Raw genomic sequence first — 19194 nt, 5'->3', positions numbered from 1 at the left:
ACGCCCGTGCGGCCGGTGCGTCTGCCCTCAGTGAGGCGGGGCGCGTGGCGGACGCCCCCGGGCAGGGGCGGGAGTGGTGGAGGGGCCGGACGGTAATCTGTGAAAGGGGCGGTGAGCGAACTGCTCCTGTCTCAAGGCGAGGCTTGGCCTCCGGAGCAGAGACGGGGGGAAGCGGCGGCGGCGGCAGCGGCCCTCGGGCCGGCTGTTGAGGCGATGGCGGCGCCGGCCCCGGGGGCTGGGGCAGCCTCGGGAGGCGCTGGCTGTAGCGGTGGCGGCGGCGCGGGCGCCGGCTCCGGGGCCGCCGGGGCCGGGGGCCGGCTGCCCAGCCGGGTGCTGGAGTTGGTGTTCTCCTACCTGGAGCTGTCCGAGCTGCGGAGCTGCGCCCTGGTGTGCAAGCACTGGTACCGCTGCCTGCACGGCGATGAGAACAGCGAGGTGTGGCGGAGCCTGTGCGCCCGCAGCTTGGCAGAGGAGGCTTTGCGCACGGACATCCTCTGCAACCTGCCGAGCTACAAGGCCAAGGTGAGGGAGCCCCGCGCCACGCCGCTGCCCCCGGTCCCGCTTGTCCGGGCCGCTCTCAGTGCTGCTCAGCTAAGCTTTTGAGTCGGAAGCCTCGCCTCACTATCCCGCCTTTCCACCGCTCCAGTCAATACCTTACCTTACCTCCCCGCGCCATGGAGATCCTCTTCTCTTTGGGTTGAAGTTCTGCTCCTTAACCCACCCCACTTCCGCGATACACTTTTTGAAGGGCCAGGTGGTTTCCCATCCCTGGTTTCCGTCACTCATTCTACTTTCCACAGTCTTTACCCTTAAAAACAGACCACCTCATTGTTGTAGGTTTCAATACTCATCCTATTTTTCTCCCTGCCCTTTATTAAATCACCTTGGCTGCCTTAACATCGGCTTAGTTTCTCAGATCTTTGCTTTCACCGCACCTTTTCCAAGCTCTGATTTATAACTATCTTTTCTTTATTTTTGCCCAAGCACTCTTTAATTCCCTCCACTATGTTACAGGCTTATAAATGAGTGTGGTCCAAGGCATCGTGCTGACTTTCAACATAGAGGCTTTAATAGAACATCCTCCCATCGGCACCACTTAACAGTCATAATACTGCCATGTCCCACTATTATTAGCTACTTCCTTGCCACCTTTTTCGTAGTTCCACCTTGGTGTTGTGTCTCTTATGTTCTATTTGTCATCTAACATGCTGATTCCATTTTTGCTGCCTTTTTTCCCCTGCCAGATTCTTGTGATTAGTCTTGCTTTCATATGCAAGTAAAAATGTCAAGTAGCAGATAATGGTAGGACTGAGAGGATTCTTCAAGCAATATAAATAAAAGGCCTTAAACTTGGGTTCAGTTTGGATGGAAACAGCTCTTCAGAATAGCAGTCACCAAGAGCATATATGAGACAGGATGAAGTCTGACCTAGAATATGGTAAACATAAAAATACATTAACAACTAAAAAGGGAAAACATACCTTTTTAATGCTAGACTGCCAGTGGGGCCAGAATAAGGAGTAAATTTTTTTTCCATGTGAAATAGATGTAAAATGTATTCTTCTGTAATAAAACAGGTTTTAGTTTAATAAGATAAGGAATATCGCTTTTTAATATGTCAACTGTGAAGTTGTTTTTCTATTAAATGAAATAATGTAAATTTGCGAGGACAGTATTTGTACATGGTAGATTCTCAATGGATACTAGCTGTAATTCATATAGTAGAGTGCAGTAGATTGCAGTTTTGTCTTACTGTGCCTGATAAACGTGTAGATTTCATGAGTCTTATTTTTTACTTTTCCATAAAGTTTATTGTTTTTACTTATTTTAAATTAAGACATTTTTGTAATTGGTCTGTAATAGTCATGTTCACATGATTCAAGATTCATATAATAATATGTAATAGATAATGTATTCATGTGAAGAATACATGATTCAAAAGAAGCAAAGTGATATAAAGCAAAATGTCTTCCTTTTGTCCTTATACCACCGCCATCCAGGTTGGAGGCAACCTATGTTACCTATTTCTTCTGTATCCTTCCAGAGATACTTCAGGTTTCATAAGTTTTTAATACTTTGTATGCCTTTGTACTACTTGCACTATAGGTATTATAGACCTGTACTAATCACATGTACATTCAGATATTGCAGGACTTTTCTTGAATATCTTGAAGATAAAAGATTAATTCAGAAGGAGTCATATAGCCTAGTAGGGACGTCCTCAGTCTAGTAGAGGAGAAAAAAATGTATAGAAATAACTAGTGATAATTAGTTAGAAATGGTAGAAATTGTTGCTAACTGTTAGAGATATAAATATATATATATACTAGAAGTTTACTGAAAGAGATTTACAAGTTGAGTGGATGATTGTAGAAGGTTTGGGGTTGAGATTGTATTTGAGCTGAAATTTAAAGATGGGGAGAATGTGAACATTTTACTAAGAGGAAGTACCCTGAACAAAATCAAGGCAATGGAAAGCAGAGGGTTTGTACAGCATATATTTTTATTTAAAAAAATATGAATGTTAGGCACTATGCTCAGTTTTGCAGATGCAATGGTGAATAAAAACAGATACAGACTCTTATGGATGCCTTGCCATATGGCACTTACAATCTAGTGCGGGGAAGTGGGTATTAATCAAATAGTCACACAGTTGTAAAATTGCATTTGTGTTAAGTCCTACGAAGGATGGATACATGATGCTCTGAATGTCAGTAATGGAGAATTTGAACTAAGTAGGGAGGTCAGGGAAGGCTTTCTCTGAGGAAATAATGCATGAACTGAGACCTGAATGATAAGGATAAATAGGCCAGAGAGAGAGAAGAGCCTTCCAGGAAGGAACCTGATGAGTATGAGGGACAGAAAATAATCAATGTGGCTGGAGCATAGACAGCAAAAGTGAGGCACGTTTGAGAAAGATGGAAGAGGTGGACTGGGGCCAAACAAAAGGAAGCCATTTTAAATTGTAAGCAAAAGGGGGTTAGGAGTGTGGGGATTGGTGATGTGATATTTTTCCATTTTTTAGAGGTTATTCAAACTTAAGAATGGAGAACAGGTTGGAGGGGGACCTTAGAAATATGAGTATTAGGAAGTATGTAGTAAAAGAGATGGGGAGAAATTTAGAATAAATTTAGGAAATAAAATCTACAGGACTTGGCAATAGATTTGAAATAGGGGGGAGGAAGAGGGAGGTGCTCAGGATGACTCCTAGGTATCTGGCTTATATGATATAGGGATTACCTGGGCTAGATTTTGGATGAATAACAATGAGTTCAGTTTTGGTAGAACAGAGTTTACAGTGTTTTTAAGACATCCAAGAGTTTTCAGATAGGCATCTGTTACAATTTGTAGCTTGGAGGAAAGGCTAAAGATATAAAATAGTTTAGTTAGATTGAATTGTGATAGGAAATATGATTGTAAAGTTAAGCTGAAACTAGATATATCATGGAGGTCCTTGACATACAGCCTTCAGTCTGTAGTTTGGGCTTTGTCTTACAGCTGGAAAACACAGAAATTTGAACAAAGGAGAGACGAAGTAAGAGCTGTGCTTTAGAGAAACCAGTCCATAAGGTAAATTCAGGAAGGCAGGGGTTGGTGCCTATACCAGAGGTACTTAAGACCAGAACAAGTATATAGAGAAGAGAAGCGGGTGGCTGGGAGAGGAATTGCAAGAAAACAAGTCCACATAGGTGGACAGCTGACTGGGTGAGGTGTGATGAAGAAGAAGGAAGGGTCAAATAGGATTTCCAGGGAGCCTGGGTAACTGAGAAAATGATGAGAACAGGCTTGGGATAGCATAAAACTGGAAAGTATTTGGAGTTGTCAATCTAATTAGGATTTGTCTTCTTTTTTTCATTTTGCGGTACGCGGGCCCCTCACTGCTGCGGCCTCTCCCGCTGCGGAGCACAGGCTCCAGACGCGCAGGCTCAGCGGCATGGCTCACGGGCCCAGCCGCTCCGCCGCATGTGGGATCTTCCCGGACCAGGGCACGAATCCGTGTCCCGTGCATCGGCAGGCAGACTCTCAACCACTGCACCACCAGTGAAGCCCCTAGGATTTGTCTTCTTTTTAAAAGTTCATGTTTTACATATTACCAAGTAACATCAGTTATTCCAGTCATACTTGGCATCTAGCTATAATTGTCTAAATTTCAGACTTACATCCTAAACTAGGTCTTAAAGCTGTTTGCTGTAATGCAAAATCCAGGTTACGCATGAGACTGTGTAGCAAGAACTATAGATTGTTTTTATTTATTTGTGTATTTATTTTTCCATTTTATCTGATTTTTCACATTATCTCTAAAAGATAAGGACACTTAATCACAATACCATTAGTACATCTAAATTATAAAGAAATTAATGATAATTCCTTTATATAAAAAGTTTGGTGTTCAAATTTCCAATTGTCTCATAAATGTCAAATGTTATATCTTTAATTTTCAGTTTATTTAAGCAAGATCTATACAAAGTTCCCATGACAAACAGTTGATATGTCTTTTAAGGCTATTTTAGTCTACAGATACACCCTCCATCTCTCTCACCTCTTACCCCGGCAGTTTATTTGTTGAAGAAACCAGGTTGTTTACCCTGTAGAGAGGTTCCCTCAATCTGGATTTTGCTGATTTCATTCCCATGGTGTTGCTTAACATGCTTTCTGTCCTCTGTATTTCCTATAGAAGTTTGATCAATTTAGGTTAGATTAGATTTTTTTCAAGATATGTTTTACTAGAGTCAAATGGTTGAGGTGTGTACAGCACTTTTAGGTGCTTAAAAGTGTGTTATAATAAGAACAGATCGGAAAAAATTTAGGTATACTTCAGGTTTACATCCTGTTTATGAAAATATGGGATACCTGAACCAAGGAGGTTTTTTGTTTTTGTTTTAATCTGTCCTCTGGAGTACAACAATTAAACAGTGAAGTACTTGCTAATGGTAAATGAGAACTGGATGAGGGGACTGGATGCTTGACTTCTCTTTGGGGCTCTTGTGCTAACTACCTGTTGACTTTACGCCTGTGTCCCCATCCCTGAGTTGAAGTAGGTGAACTTTAACGTCTTTCCTAATGCTGAAATTCTGTGATTCTGGAGTTGATTTCTCAGGTTAACTAAAGCAATAGGTCCCAGCCTTCAGCTGCTTTTGGGTTGTTTGAGTAAAGAAGGGATTTTCTAAAAAACGTACAAACTAAAACCTATAAATTATTAAAACATGAGAGAATGTTATTATTTGTACAGAGTAGCAATTTTCATATTGTCTTTATTTTGGAAACTTAAAAAACTGGTGATTACTGAAGGTCAACTATCCTGTCCTGCCAGTGGTAGCTGCTGTTAATGACTATCTCTATAAATTTTAGTGATTGAATTTATGCTATCTAGGGGATTATTTGATTTGGTAAAATGAGAGTGGTGATGTCTCAGTGTATGAGTAATACCTAGCAAGGAGGCTGAGGATCTAAGATAGTTTGTGGTTATTAAAATTTTTCATAAACTCTAGAGCTGATATGCCTAAGTTCTTTAGTTTACTTAAAATACAATTCTTTTTGGTGGCAGCATTGCCAACACGAAAACTGTGCATATCTTAACTTTTTAATGTAAAAATATCGAATATAAACAAGAGTATAGAAAATAACCTCCCTATACCCATCACGAAGCTTTACCAGTGATTAATTCATGGGCAGTCTACTTTCATGTCTACCCTGCCCACTCTCCCATTCCACTCCTGGATATTTCAAAGCAATTCCCAGATATGTCACCCATAAACATTTCAGTACTATCTCTAAAATATAAGGATTCTTGTGTATATCTTTTGATGTGTTAAGAAGTCTATTTGGAGAAATTATACTGTGGTTTAGAATTTTAGTCAATAATGAAACAGCTGGCAGCTTTATTTTTAATGTTGCATAATTTATTATGTTAGGATCCCATGCTGAAACGTGAGCCATTTTTGAGAAATAATTATTGTATTACTTAAAATATATAACTTTATTGTTTAAAAACATGTAGCCTAAAGTTTGGGTACTTTTTAATGTTTAAGAAAAATTAAATTTCTATTTCTTTTGTGTGCTTTCCATCTTTTCAGATACGTGCTTTCCAACATGCTTTCAGCACTAACGACTGCTCCAGGAATGTCTACATTAAGAAGAATGGCTTTACTTTACATCGAAACCCCATCGCTCAGAGCACTGATGGTGCAAGGACCAAGATTGGTTTCAGTGAGGGCCGCCATGCATGGGAAGTGTGGTGGGAGGGCCCTCTGGGCACTGTGGCAGTGATTGGAATTGCCACAAAACGGGCCCCCATGCAATGCCAAGGTTATGTGGCATTGCTGGGCAGTGATGACCAGAGCTGGGGCTGGAATCTAGTGGACAATAATCTACTACATAATGGAGAAGTCAATGGCAGTTTTCCACAATGCAACAATGCACCAAAATATCAGGTGAGGAACTGGCTTAATTTGTTTTAAATTTACAAAATTTTATATAGCAACATTATTTGTCTTTTTGGTAACTTTTAAATAAATAGTGTAACTGGCCTTTTTGGCTACTCTGACAATAATCTTTAGTATCTCAATATTTGTTTCCTAATACATATTCAATCTGAGCAATCTGTCTTTAAATCAGGTTGGCAAACTTTTTCTATACAGGGCCAGATAGTAAATATTTTAGGCTTTGTTGTCCATACTGTCTCTCACAACTGTGTAACTATGTTGTTATAGCACAAAAGCAGCCGTGAATTATGTAAATGAATGAGCATAGCTGTATTCCAGTAAAACCTTATTTATAGACTGCAAGCCAGATTTGGCCCAGGGGCCATAGTTTGCCAACTTGTGCTTTGGATTGTAATCTTTCTTATATCATGCACATCCAAATTTACTTTTTCTGGATACCTCACCCCCTCACCCCCACAAATGCACCTGTGTGCATGTGCATACATACTTACCCTCTGCTACTTATTAATCTAGATTGTATTTAAAGCGTCTGGAGGTGTCAGCAATTTCCATAAACATAGGTGAGTTCAGGCACACTACTGCCTATTTATTTATTTGGCCACCCCACGCGGCATGCGGGATCTTAGGTCTCTGATCAGGGATCGAACCTGTGCCCCCTGCAGTGGAAGCATGGAGTCTTACCACTGGACCGCCAGGGAAGTCCCAAACTACTACATTTAAAAATTCTTTTTAAAAAAACTATTTATTTATTTATTTGACTGCATCAGGTGTTAGTTGCGGCACGCAGATTTTTCGTCGTGGCGTGCGGGCTTCGTGGTCCCACGGCATATGTGAGATCTTAGTTCCCTGACCAGGGATCAAACCTGGGTCCCCAGCATTGGAAGGCAGATTCTTAACCACTGGACCATCAGCAAAGTCCCTAAAAATTCTTAGCCTTAAGCCATACTCACTTGATTCTAGGGTCATAATTATAGTTCCTATTTGTAAAAGCTATATGATTACCATAGATTCAGCAGAGTGTAAAAAATAATAATCTGATAAGAACTTGGAAATTTTAAGGAATTATAGATAGTACATTTCAGAGGAACATGTGGTTTGAAAGCTCTAGCCTCAGTAATGACCTCAAGTGAGACATAATAAAGTAGAAGAACTAAAATATATCTCATTTCCTGATGTATAAAAGCCTGGAAGGATTTTCTTTCATAGAATCCTTTCCTTACTGTCCTTTCAGGCTCTGCAAATGCCCTAAGGAGAACGGATTAATAATCATTGAAGATAAAGACCTATGACTAACCTTGTGACTTTGTAGTGAAAGTCCTTTATTCTTTATTTTTCAGAGAACATACTCTGTATGATTTCAGTCCCTTTAAATTTATTGCAGCATGTTTTATTCCCAGCATATGGTTTACCTTGATAAATGTCTATGTATGCTTGAATATATATTCTGTTGGATGGAATAATCTATTAAGGACAGCTAGGTCAAATTGGTTGGTAGTGTATAAGTCTTCTATCTGCTTTCTGTATTTTCTTTCTACTTGTTCTTTCATTTACTAAGGAGTATTAAAATCTCCAACTATAGTTGCTGATTTATCTATCTCTTCTTCCAGTTTTGTCACTTTTTGCTTCATGTGTTTTGGAACTGTTATTAGGTGCATATACATTTAAAATTGTTATTTCTACCTACCTGGTTAACTCTTTTATCATTATGAAATGACCTTCTTTGACTCTAGTAATATTCCTTGTCTTTACGTCTATTTTGTCTGATATCAATAAAGCCAATCCAACTTTCTTATGCTTACTATCGCAAAGTACCTCTTTTCCCTCATCCTTTTACTTTTAGACTGTCTTTGTATTTAAAGTGGGTCCCCCAGACAGCATGTAATTGGATCTTGCTTTTTATCTAACCCAGTCTCTTGATTTGAGTAGTTAGTCCATTTATATTTAATGTAATTGTTGGACTGCTTGATATCATCCTTGTTTCTGTGCCTCTGAAGCTGTGTTCTTTTTTTCTCTCTGTTTTTTGGATTCGTTACTTTCTGTTGTTCTGTCTTCAAGTTCATAGATTTTTTTTCTTCCTGTCATTTGAACTCTGCTATTGAGCCAGGCTAGTGAATTTTGGTTATTGTGCCCCTCAGTTCTAAAATTTTCATTTTTATAGTTTCCATTTCTCTACTGAGATCTCTATTTGTTCATTTATTAATACTATATTTTTCTTTAATTCTTTGGGTATATTTTATAACTACTTTAAGTCTTTGCCAAATCCAGTATCTAAGGCCCACTTGGAGTCTGTTTCTACTGACTGCTTTTTTCTCCATGAGTATGAGTTACACTTTCCTGTTTCTTTTTGTATCCAGTCATTTTTTAAATGAAAATTGGACATGGTAGATAATATATAGTAGTGACTCTGGAATGTTTTGTTTCTTTAGAAGCTACTTTGTACTTCTGAAAACTGTAGGTTTTCTTGTTCTAGTAGGCAGTTAACTTGCCTGCACTGAAACTATACAGCAGCTTATGTCTTTATTCAGTTTTTTTGGCCTCTAACTGCTACTTTTTCTGCCTGGTTCCCTGGGGGTTTCCCCTGTGTTTGTGTAATATAGTCATCACATGAGGATTTGGGCAGAGTTTATTTTCAGATTTTGGGGCTCATCCTCTTTGTGGTTTTTTGCTTGTAGAGTTCCTCTAAGTTTCCAGTTGCTCTGCTGTCTCCAAATTTTGTCCTCTGACACCTAAAACTGTAAGACTGTCTTTCTGCTCTCTGTGCTATGTGTATGTATGCTGTATGCTCAAACGTAAAGCAAACTTGCAGATTTCACTTGGAGTGGTTCTATTTTGTTATTTTCATCTTCTGTAAAACAGGGATAACTCCTAGGATTGATATGAGAATTAAATGAGATAATGTAAAATCACTCAACAATACTCATGAAAATATTAGCTTTTATTTCCTTTTTTTTTTTTTGCGGTACATGGGCCTCTCACCGCTGCGGCCCCTCCCGCCGTGGAGCACAGGCTCCGGACGCGCAGCCCCAGCGGCCATGGCTCACGGGCCCAGCCGCTCCGCGGCATGCGGCATCCTCCCGGACTGGGGCACAAAGCCGCGTCCCCCGCATCGGCAGGTGGACCCTCAACCACTGCGCCACCAGGGAAGCCCCTAGCTTTTATTTCTGATTTTTGCTGTTGTTCGTGTTTTGTTTGTAACAGTAGTGATGATGGTGATTTGGAGGTTCTTAAAATGGGGTTAATCTGTGAGTTGGGCAGAGGGAGAGGAAAAAGTAGATGTTGGTAGTTATTTGTGATAGGAAATACAATGAAGGAAAGTAATGATAGCAGCAGGGGATATCATAATTTGGAAGTATTAAATTATGGTGTTTTGATTGCAAATGTTAGGACTTTCTGCCTCCAAGTATATAGATGCAACAGCCTTTAATACATGCAAATTATAAGGATAAACATGCTCTTTCTTTGTTTACTTTTCCAAATGGGAAAAGAAATGGGTAATTGTGCTTCCAGTTTAGTTTAACAATCAGTACTGCTATTCTTATAACAAACTGGTGTTTCAGAGTAGTGGACCACAAAGTGATTGTTTAATAAGCCTATTCTGCATCTTTAGAACCTATAGTCAGATTTGGCTATTCATGATTATGTAAGTTCCATGTTGTATGTAGAACTGCTTTGTAAATTTTAAAGGTTGTGGAAGTGTTTTATTATAGTAATTTTTTTTTATTGTGGTAAAATATACACAACAATCTTTATTCTTTTAACTATTTGTAAGTGTATAATTCAGTGGCATTAAATACATTCACAATGTTGTATAACCATCATCACTATATATACCCAAAACTTTTTCATCATCCCCAGCATAAACTCTGTGCCCACTGAACAATAACTCCACATTTCTTCCTCCCCCAAGCCTCTGGTAACCTCTATTCAATTTTCAATCTATATGAATTTGAATATTCCAGGTGCTTGATACAAGTGGTATCATATAATATTTGTATTTTTGTGTTTGGCTTATTTCTCTTAGCATAATGCTTTCAAGGTCCATTCATGTTGTAGCACATACTAAAATTTCATTTCTTTTTAAGGTTGAATAACATTCCATTGTATGTATGTACTATAGTAATTTGAGAAAATTTAGGTAGCCTTTTTTGGTAAAATATGCCAAGTTATAGATTTTAGTGGTAACCTTCTTAAGAAAAGTCTTTAAAAAGAATAAATAAAATCTGGGGACTGTTCAGGAAGAATATTTAAATTCTCAGTATTAAATATAAATCCCACACAAGTCTTAAGTTTTTTTAAAAAAAACTATCAAAACAAACATTTATGATGAAATTGATGTATGTTCTTTTTCTAGATGTTTCTCCCTGACCAAATAACTTTTTTGGTTTTTCTAGATAACTTTTGAGATATACATATTCTTAATAATATTTTCAACTTGATTACATCTAGCTGTGCCTTTGATGGGTTTTCTTCTTACCTTCTTTTGATGTCTGTTTGCAGATAGGAGAAAGAATTCGAGTCATCTTGGACATGGAAGATAAGACTTTAGCTTTTGAACGTGGATATGAATTCCTGGGGGTTGCCTTTAGAGGACTTCCAAAGGTCTGCTTATATCCAGCAGTTTCTGCTGTATATGGTAACACAGAAGTGACTTTGGTTTACCTTGGAAAACCTTTGGATGGATGACAGTGGCTTTCTTGGGATGAAAGACAGAGTGGAGGAGATACCTGCTTATGGAAAGTAGAATCATGAAGTGACAGTGTCATACATGCATGCCCAAGAAACATCCTGAAAAAACACATGATATTGTTAACTGGAGAAGCAACTCTACAGCAGAGATTATCTTAGTGTTTCCTCTTTTCTACTGGGCCAGAAAAATCCTCAGGGTTGCAGTTGGTTGAGTGGGCAGTTGACATATGCATGTTTCAACAGATTTTGTCTCTAAGTTAGCGATGTGATATTTTCAACTTTTAAGGTGAGATCTTAGAGATGGTGTAAAAGGGATAAGATAGGGAACTAGCAAGAGTTTTAAGTAGTGTGTTTGTGAAGAAAGACTGATCCTGTTTTACAACTGCCTGTTTTTTCTCCAGACCCTTTTTTCCAGCCAGCTTGACTATTAGAAAAGTATGAAACTGGTTGGATTTTATTTAATATTTTTAATATATTGAGAAGCATGGTCTGCCTGGACTGCACTTCTCTAACGGTGAGATATAAAATTGTGCAGCTATTTTAAAAGTTGTATATACAATATGTGTGTAAAAAAAAAAACTGTAAAAAAAAAACAGGACAAAGGAGTTGCTTTGTTCTAGTTCAGTTTCTTAAAAACCACTACATGGTACAAAATTAGAATAACATTTAGGGACAGTTTGGTAACTACAAAGAAGAAAATTTTAAGAGGAGATGTGTTGTATTGGCTCATTTTGTATTATATTTGGCTTACAGTTTCCATGCCTATTACAGTCTGATTTATTTTTTTAACCATCAAAATTATTATACAGGTCCCTCAAATCTCCAGGCTAAGATTGAGGGAAGGCAAATCTATTTCTAATCATTCGTATATCAATAATAATAATAATGTGCATCTTATAGAATCTGGTTTTATTTTTTGACCTTGCAAGAAAGTGTCTCATAAAAACAGAGAGCATTGCCATTTGTTCTTATAGGCCTCAAATATGAAAGCTGTTAGTCACAGACCTTAAGAAAATAATTGATCAATGGTCCTTTTATTTTGTAACTTTATAATGCTGTAGATATTATAATTTTTTAATTTCATATTGTTTACATCATGCAACAATCTAAGCCTCAAACTCTTTATTGGGGTTGTCAAGAAAATGTTTACTCATCCATCTGAAACAGTGCCAACCTGAACCCAGCTTAAGAATGTTCTTTATCTCATTATAAATAATTGCCCCCATGGGACTTGAAATAAAATACCTTATGCTGGAAACTTCAGGTTGGTGATATTTTGAAGGTTTTATTGTAGAAGAGTTTAACGTTAATTCCTATTCAGAATTTTTGACTAAGAAATCTGATTTCACTAATACTCTTTCAAATTAATAATTCAACGTACATGAGCTGAGATTTTCTTTTGTTAGAAAGGAAACAAACATCTTTCTGTATGAAAGTATAAATTGTATAGTTTCAGATACATCTTTGTGATAAGAAGTGACTAAGGCAAGTGGAATCTTTGTAGTTTTTAGGTTTTGCTGTATGCATATTTTGTTTTGAATCTAAAAAAATTAGGGACAGCAAGCATCTGGCTGCGGTTCTTGGGTTGCTCCTTGCGAGTTAATATTATCAGTACTCCTGTGAAACAAGGGATTTCAGTCATGAACAAAGATTTCATTTTTGCCACCTGAAAGGTTTACAAGTATTTGTTGTGTATTTGGTGTGTTGCTTAAAGGTGTAATCTGTTAAAGATCCTTTTTGATACCCACATCAAGAAAGAAACCTCCTAGAAACCATATTTAATACTACAGAGTGAAATTATATGTTAAATGTATTAGAGAACATAGCTGCTACAGAAATTGATTTTTCTTGGTGTAGAACAACTCAATTTGGCAAAGTTTAAAATTTAATTAAAGAAGAGATCTGGTTCAGGATAAAGATTGAACTAGTTAGAAAGCTATAAGGTCTTTTAAGCACTTGTTTCTTTTTCAGATTGTGATATGGTCAATTCAAGAACTTTTGCTCAGAGTTTTGTTTATATCTTCTGTTTTGTCTTATTAGTAAACATTCATTTGTAACAAAGTTTTGAAGGTGCTGAATGGAAAACGGAAACACATGGTTATTGCATATCGAACCTAGAATCAAATGATTGCCTAAATATTTAATAACAAGCCATTCTTGTCTCAAAGACTTAAATTCTTTAATATCCAATTTGCAAATTTTATAAAATGGAGGTTCATATTTAGCATGAGCATCAGGGGAATGAAGAGCCTTCATTTATAACCTGGTAAATTAATTTGTTACTGGAGACCAATAGTAGTTGTACAGAATACTAAGACAAACTGTTATAATGTTCGAGGAAATGGAATCTCTTTTTCATTGGTGCTGAGAGAGCACTTAGGTAGAAGCCAGTTGCCTCTGAATATTGAATATAAATCATCTAAACCAGTGGTTCTCAAACTTGGCTATAGTTTGGAGTCACAGGCATTTTGAAAAATATTGATGCTTGGGTCCCATACCCTAATATTCTGATGTTGGTCTGGGCTATGACATGACCATAAGGATTTTTAAAAACTTCTTAGGTGATTTCAATATGTTGCCAAGGTTGAGAACCACTGATCTAAATTCACCTTAAGTTTTCTCATCTGCAAAAAAAAAAAAAAAAAATCCTTGCTCCCTCCCTTCACTACCTCATAAGGATATTGGGGGTAAAGAAGAAAATAATGGGAAAGTGCTTGTGCTATGGATAAAAAGTGCTATTGAAAGGCAAAGTTATATTTGTTGTATTTCAGCTGAAACTATGATCAGGAAGAAATGTGTAATTGAATTTGCTCTGTTGACTTTGGAAACCAGGAGCACTCTCTTTGGTTCTTAAATTTAGCAAAGCGTGCAGATGGGTAAGAAAACATTACTATTACTCTTATTCATTCTATGGTCTTCTGTCATACTTGGGATAGGCTGGTTTAATTATCTGGTTTTACACAGGAAAGAAGAAATATTAAGTTTTAAAGTCTGTAATGGTCAATGGCTCACAATTCATTAAAACTTTTCATACAAAGAATTCTGTGGTTAATATATGTCATTTCTTAGTTGCCGTTATTTTTTCATTATCTGACTTTTGAATATTGAACCATTTATTTCACCTCCTTCATTCTTATTCCTGTAAGTTTGGATATAGATTTGATAAGGCACCTAAACCAAGTAGGTGTTGCTCAGTTGAATACTTCAACTCATGGTTCCGTGATTAGGCATCTTCCATCTTTTAGATATGATTTGACCTGGGAGAGAGAGTTTTGAAAAGAACAGAGCCCTAACCCACATAGTAGGTATTACAATTAACTTTTCATTTATGTCTCCAAACTGCTGTTTATATAGACTGTAATATTTATATTTTTCGTCGTTTAAAAAAATGAACAGTTTGATAAGATAGAAACTTGAATTTTAAAGATGAGTATTGAGATTACATTCTAGAAATCAAGACCACCACTTTAAAGCCTTCCTGAAAGGAACAGTTCATACCTAACCCAAATGCTATTCTAATAAAGCATTCCTCAGTTTCTCCAGCTGAATGTAATCTCTCCTTCCTTGAAATTTCCTTGTCTTTATATTTATCTATACATAGCTCATGCTGTATTACTTTGTACCTTGTATAAATTTATTTATATTTATTATTTGTTTATGTCTTAGCTCCCCTAAACATCTTAAGAAAGAATCTCTGATGGACTCATCTTTATGCTCATGTTATCAAACCCAATGTAGGAAGAAAAAAAGCTCTGAATTTACAGACGATAGTAACTAAAGATAGATGAGAAAAATTCTTTTTGTATCCTATCCGAGTGAAGCAAATCTGAGGCTTGTAAGGAAGAAATAGTGACTGTGAATGCATTTTAGCCATTCCCCTTTATTCTTAAATATTGGTAAACTCTGATACTTAGTTCTTGGTATAGATTTCTTATTTGTTTAGAATTAAAATTAGAATTCTGTATATTAATTTTTTGAAATTCTTTTTTGCTTTAGTTTCTTAATAAAAAATTAAGACAAACATTAATCCCCTGTGATTGCTTACATTTAAAACAAGGAATTTTTTTATATATTGGTCAGGAAGAAAAATGGTAATACCTTAGTAGCCAAATGTGTTGATGGAATTTACCTATAAATTCCATGCCTTTTAATAATGGAATCCACATTTTCCATGTTTAGAATGGACCATGGCCAGGGAATAATAATTCACTAGAATCCTGTTTCGCTATCGCCTCCACCCCCAGCTAACAGTTGTTTGATAATGCAGTTGTTTGCCAAGAGTTATGAGAATCAGGCATGGCTGAACAAATGGCTCCTGTGATCTAAAAGCTTAAAAGAATCAGTTGATCATGTTGCTGAAAGTTGCTTGATGTATTAATATGTTAAAATTTATACAAAGTTTTAATTTTCTAAAGGAAAATTAAGTAGGTGTAAAATTTCTGTATCCTTTTGTTTAGTGGGAAGAGATACCAGGGACAGCTTTACCAGTCTGTTGTCCTAATTTCTTTTTTGAATCCTCCCCCAAGCCATTTGCTTTTTATTTAATGTAGTCATTAAAGTATTTTTGAGAGCAACATGTTCTCTACTTTTCAGAATATAGTTTGTTGAAAGAAGTAGCCCCTCAAGATTTAAGATTGTCATTGTTCCGCTTCTGTGTATAGGATTTCATGATGAATGAGTGACTCAAGAAGTAAGAATCATTTAGAGAGTTTTCCTTAGGTCACTCTGTTGACAGTCCTTAATTTCTGTTTCTTTTCTGAGAGGGGGGGAAAACATATAAGAGAAAGATTAGGGATTGTCTTTCTTCTCCCTCTTTTTCTCTATAAATGAAATGGAGGATGAAATTGAGTAATGGGAATGGTGTAGAGGTCCTATCTCCTTTGAGAAGGCTCCTGAAATGATTTATTAAAATGCTAATATCCATTTAGATTAATTAGAGGCATATTGTAATGGGAGTAGGCCAGATATCTTTATTCTAATGTATAAAAGGTTTTTTTATTCAGCCGTGCCCTTTGTTGATTACCTTTACTTTCGAAAGAAAGGATACTTAAGGTTCAAATGGGAGGGGTCAATGACTTCTCTCCCCACCTCAACAGTCCAGAGAGTGATATATGTAGTTCACAACTAAATTGCGCAGAGCTCTACCAGCCTCACTAGACTCCACAACCCAGTGGACAGAGTGAGGGGAGGGTACGCCTGGAGTACATTGAAAGGACAACCAACTGCTCTTTTAAGTAGTAACTCTACCAGGTAAAGGCTGGTGGGGTTTTTTGGTTTTGTTTTAATTCTCATGGCCTACATCTGTGTAACAATCCCTGCACTTCAGATTTTTTCAGATGCCTCTTTTAAAATGTTTTGAGGAGCTCAGTAATGTTCTAGCATTTTGGTTTTAAGGTAAGAACACTGGAGTAATAGTTCAGGAGTCACAAGCTCTAAGGCCTGGCAGTCCTGGTAGCCATGACATGGTTCCTGAGCAGATTTCTTCCCTTTTAGGGCTGTTTCTTTACGTGCTTGAATGAGGAGATTGACCCAGCTCAGTGGTTCTCATTTTGGGCTGCTCACTAGAATCACCTGGGAAGCTTTAATTTTTTAAACATCTTTATTGAGATATAATCAACATATAGTAAGCTACACTTATTTCAAGTGTGCACTTAGATAAGTTTTGACATAGGTATACACCCATCACAATCAAGTTAATATATACCTGGGAAGCTTTTAAAAGATAAGATTTCCAGGCAAATTAAATTAGATGGGGTAGGGGGGATGCACTCAGGCATCAGTAACACTATTTTTTTTTAAAGTTCCCAGTAATTCTCCTCTGACTAGAAATCACCATTCAGGACTGACTTTTGAAGAGACTGAGAGCGGAGGCAAAATCTCTTTTATGACCAGGAAAAACAAAACAAAACAACAACAACAACAAAATATATATATTTAGTTTATATAATATATAATTTTTTATATATATATATTCATATATAAAACTCTAGCCCTTTACTGAGAACAAGTCAATGGCAGAGCCAGAGCTAGTAGCTAAGGCATCTAATACCTACCTCTTCTGTTTGTCCTTCTGTCATCCTTAGCTAAATATATGCAGTCATTTAAAAGAGAATGGACTTGAGGACACGGAGAGGGGGAAGGATAAGCTGGGGCGAAGTGAGAGAGTAGCATGGACATATATACACTCCCAAATGTAAAATAGATAGCTAGGGGGAAGCAGCCACATAGCACAGGGAGATCAGCTCGGTGCTTTGTGACCACCTAGAGGGCTGGGATAGGGAGGGTGGGAGAGAGACGCAAGAGGGAGGGGATATGAGGATATATGTATAGGTATAGCTGATTCACTTTGTTATAAAGCAGAAACTAACACACCATTGTAAAGCAATTATACTCCAATAAAGATGTTAAAAAAATAAAAGAGGTCAGTGTCCTTATTAGGATTCTTTCAGGGACAGTGGATTTAGTATCCTTCCTGAATCAGGGTGGTTATGAAATTTGAGTGCTAAACCAAAGCTGAGAAGCTGCACCTGTGGTTTGTCACATGTTAGAATCAAACTTTTGACCTCTTCGAAAAAAAGGGAGATATAATCATTGAAAATTGCTGCAGGAGAGAAATGGTAAAAGCTGGTGTTATGGGTTGAGTTGTGTCCCACCCCCACCCCCAAAGTCCCAGGTGCCTCATAATGTGACCTTATTTGGAAATAGCGTTGTTGCAGGTGTAATTAGTTAAGATCATACTGGAATAGGGTGGGTCTCCAATCCAGTGTGATTGGTGTCCTTATAAAAAGGGTATATTTGGACCCAGACATGCGCAGAGGGAGGATACCACATGAAGATAAAAGCAAAGATTGAGCAGAAGCCATGGAATATCAAAGATTGCCAGCAAAACTACCAGGTGCTAGGACAGAGGAGGCATGGAACAGATTCCTCCCTTACAGCTCTTAGAAGGAACCAGTTCTGCCCACACTTTAGTCTTGGACTTCTGGCCTCCAGAACAGTGAGAAGATAACTTTCGCGTTTTTTTTTTTTTTTTTTTTTTTTGCGGTACGCGAGGCTCTCACTGGTGTGGCCTCTCCTGTTGCGGAGCACAGGCTCCGGACGCGCAGGCTCAGCGGCCATGGCGCACGGGCCCAGCCGCTCCGCGGCATGTGGGATCTTCCCAGACCGGGGCACGAACCCGTGTCCCCTGCATCGGCAGGCGTACTCTCAACCACTGGGCCACCAGGGAAGCCCCAAATTTCTGTTTTTAAGTCACCCAGTATGTGGTATTTTGCTATGGCAGCTCTAGGAAATCAGTATACCTGGTAAGTTTTTGCTCTACCAATTTTCCTATTTCTCTCTGGGGGCAACTTCGACGCTGTACTGTGTTGTTCACTGAATCAAGAGTAAGGCCAGGAAATATTTTCAAGGGTGTTATAGATTTGTTGGAAGGTCTTTTGTCAGGTTGCATTGGTAACCCAGAGTTTGTAAAGTACAATACATAGTGTAGTGGTTAAGGGCATGGATTCTGGAGTCAAGACTGCCTGGATTCAACCCCAGTTCTACATTTAATAGCTGCGTAACTTTGGAGAAGACGTTTGATTTCTCTGTACCTCAGTTCTCTTCTCTGTAAAAGGGGAACGGCGAGGGGAGTGCTAAATCGTTTATAGGATATGGTGAGGTTGAAATGAAAGGCCCATTGAGCTGCTTTAGAACAGCGCCAGGAACATAGTAAGCATTCAGTACATTTCTCATTATAATAGGTAAATATCATTAAGAACCGACCTTGAGAAAAAAGCAAGTGTGTGTGTGTGTGTGTGTGTAAAAAAAATTTTTTAACACATTTGGTCCTAAAATTAGGAATAGGAAACATTAAAAAAAAGTATTCAAAGCAAGAGAAACTTTAGGTAGTTTAAGCAAAAGAGACAGATTAAGGGGTATTTCACAGAGGACCATGGCAAGAATGCAGTTGGACTTCACAAGGGACTTGCACAAAGCAAGGGAAAGGCATCAGGAGCCTGGGAGTATCGCTTCTTCCTCGTCTCTGAGACATCTCTTCACTCTTTCTCTTCTACATAGTTCACTT

The 19194-nt window shown here is 37.9% G+C and overlaps 1 protein-coding gene across 2 annotated transcripts; it reads left to right on the top strand.

Moving 5' to 3' along the window:
• The first annotated feature begins 13 nt into the window (after positions 1 to 13).
• Positions 14 to 14169, top strand: FBXO45 (F-box protein 45). 2 transcript variants are annotated; one of them, XM_067738551.1, is made up of 3 exons: positions 14 to 522; positions 6075 to 6431; positions 10941 to 14169. In XM_067738551.1, exons 1-3 carry the CDS (start codon positions 214 to 216, stop codon positions 11124 to 11126), a joined length of 852 nt encoding a protein of 283 aa, XP_067594652.1. In that variant the 5' UTR covers positions 14 to 213; the 3' UTR covers positions 11127 to 14169. The 2 variants fall into 2 exon arrangements, with proteins under 2 accessions (XP_067594652.1, XP_067594653.1); XM_067738552.1 differs by lacking the exon at positions 10941 to 14169 and adding an exon at positions 9116 to 9338.
• Positions 14170 to 19194: the final 5025 nt, after the last annotated feature.

Source organism: Pseudorca crassidens, chromosome 5 (assembly GCF_039906515.1).
Source record: "Pseudorca crassidens isolate mPseCra1 chromosome 5, mPseCra1.hap1, whole genome shotgun sequence".
NCBI lineage: Eukaryota > Metazoa > Chordata > Mammalia > Artiodactyla > Delphinidae > Pseudorca > Pseudorca crassidens.
Note: the sequence above shows the minus strand (reverse complement) of the source record. Positions and strands in the feature narration are given on the sequence as shown.

Bases quoted from the DNA above. Each gene is read 5' to 3' on its own strand.
- FBXO45 (XM_067738551.1), top strand. From the start codon at position 214: ATGGCGGCGCCGGCCCCGGGGGCTGGGGCAGCCTCGGGAGGCGCTGGC. The intron at 523-6,074 runs GTGAGGGAGCCC...CCATCTTTTCAG, and splicing joins TGCCGAGCTACAAGGCCAAG to ATACGTGCTTTCCAACATGC. The intron at 6,432-10,940 runs GTGAGGAACTGG...GTCTGTTTGCAG, and splicing joins ACAATGCACCAAAATATCAG to ATAGGAGAAAGAATTCGAGT.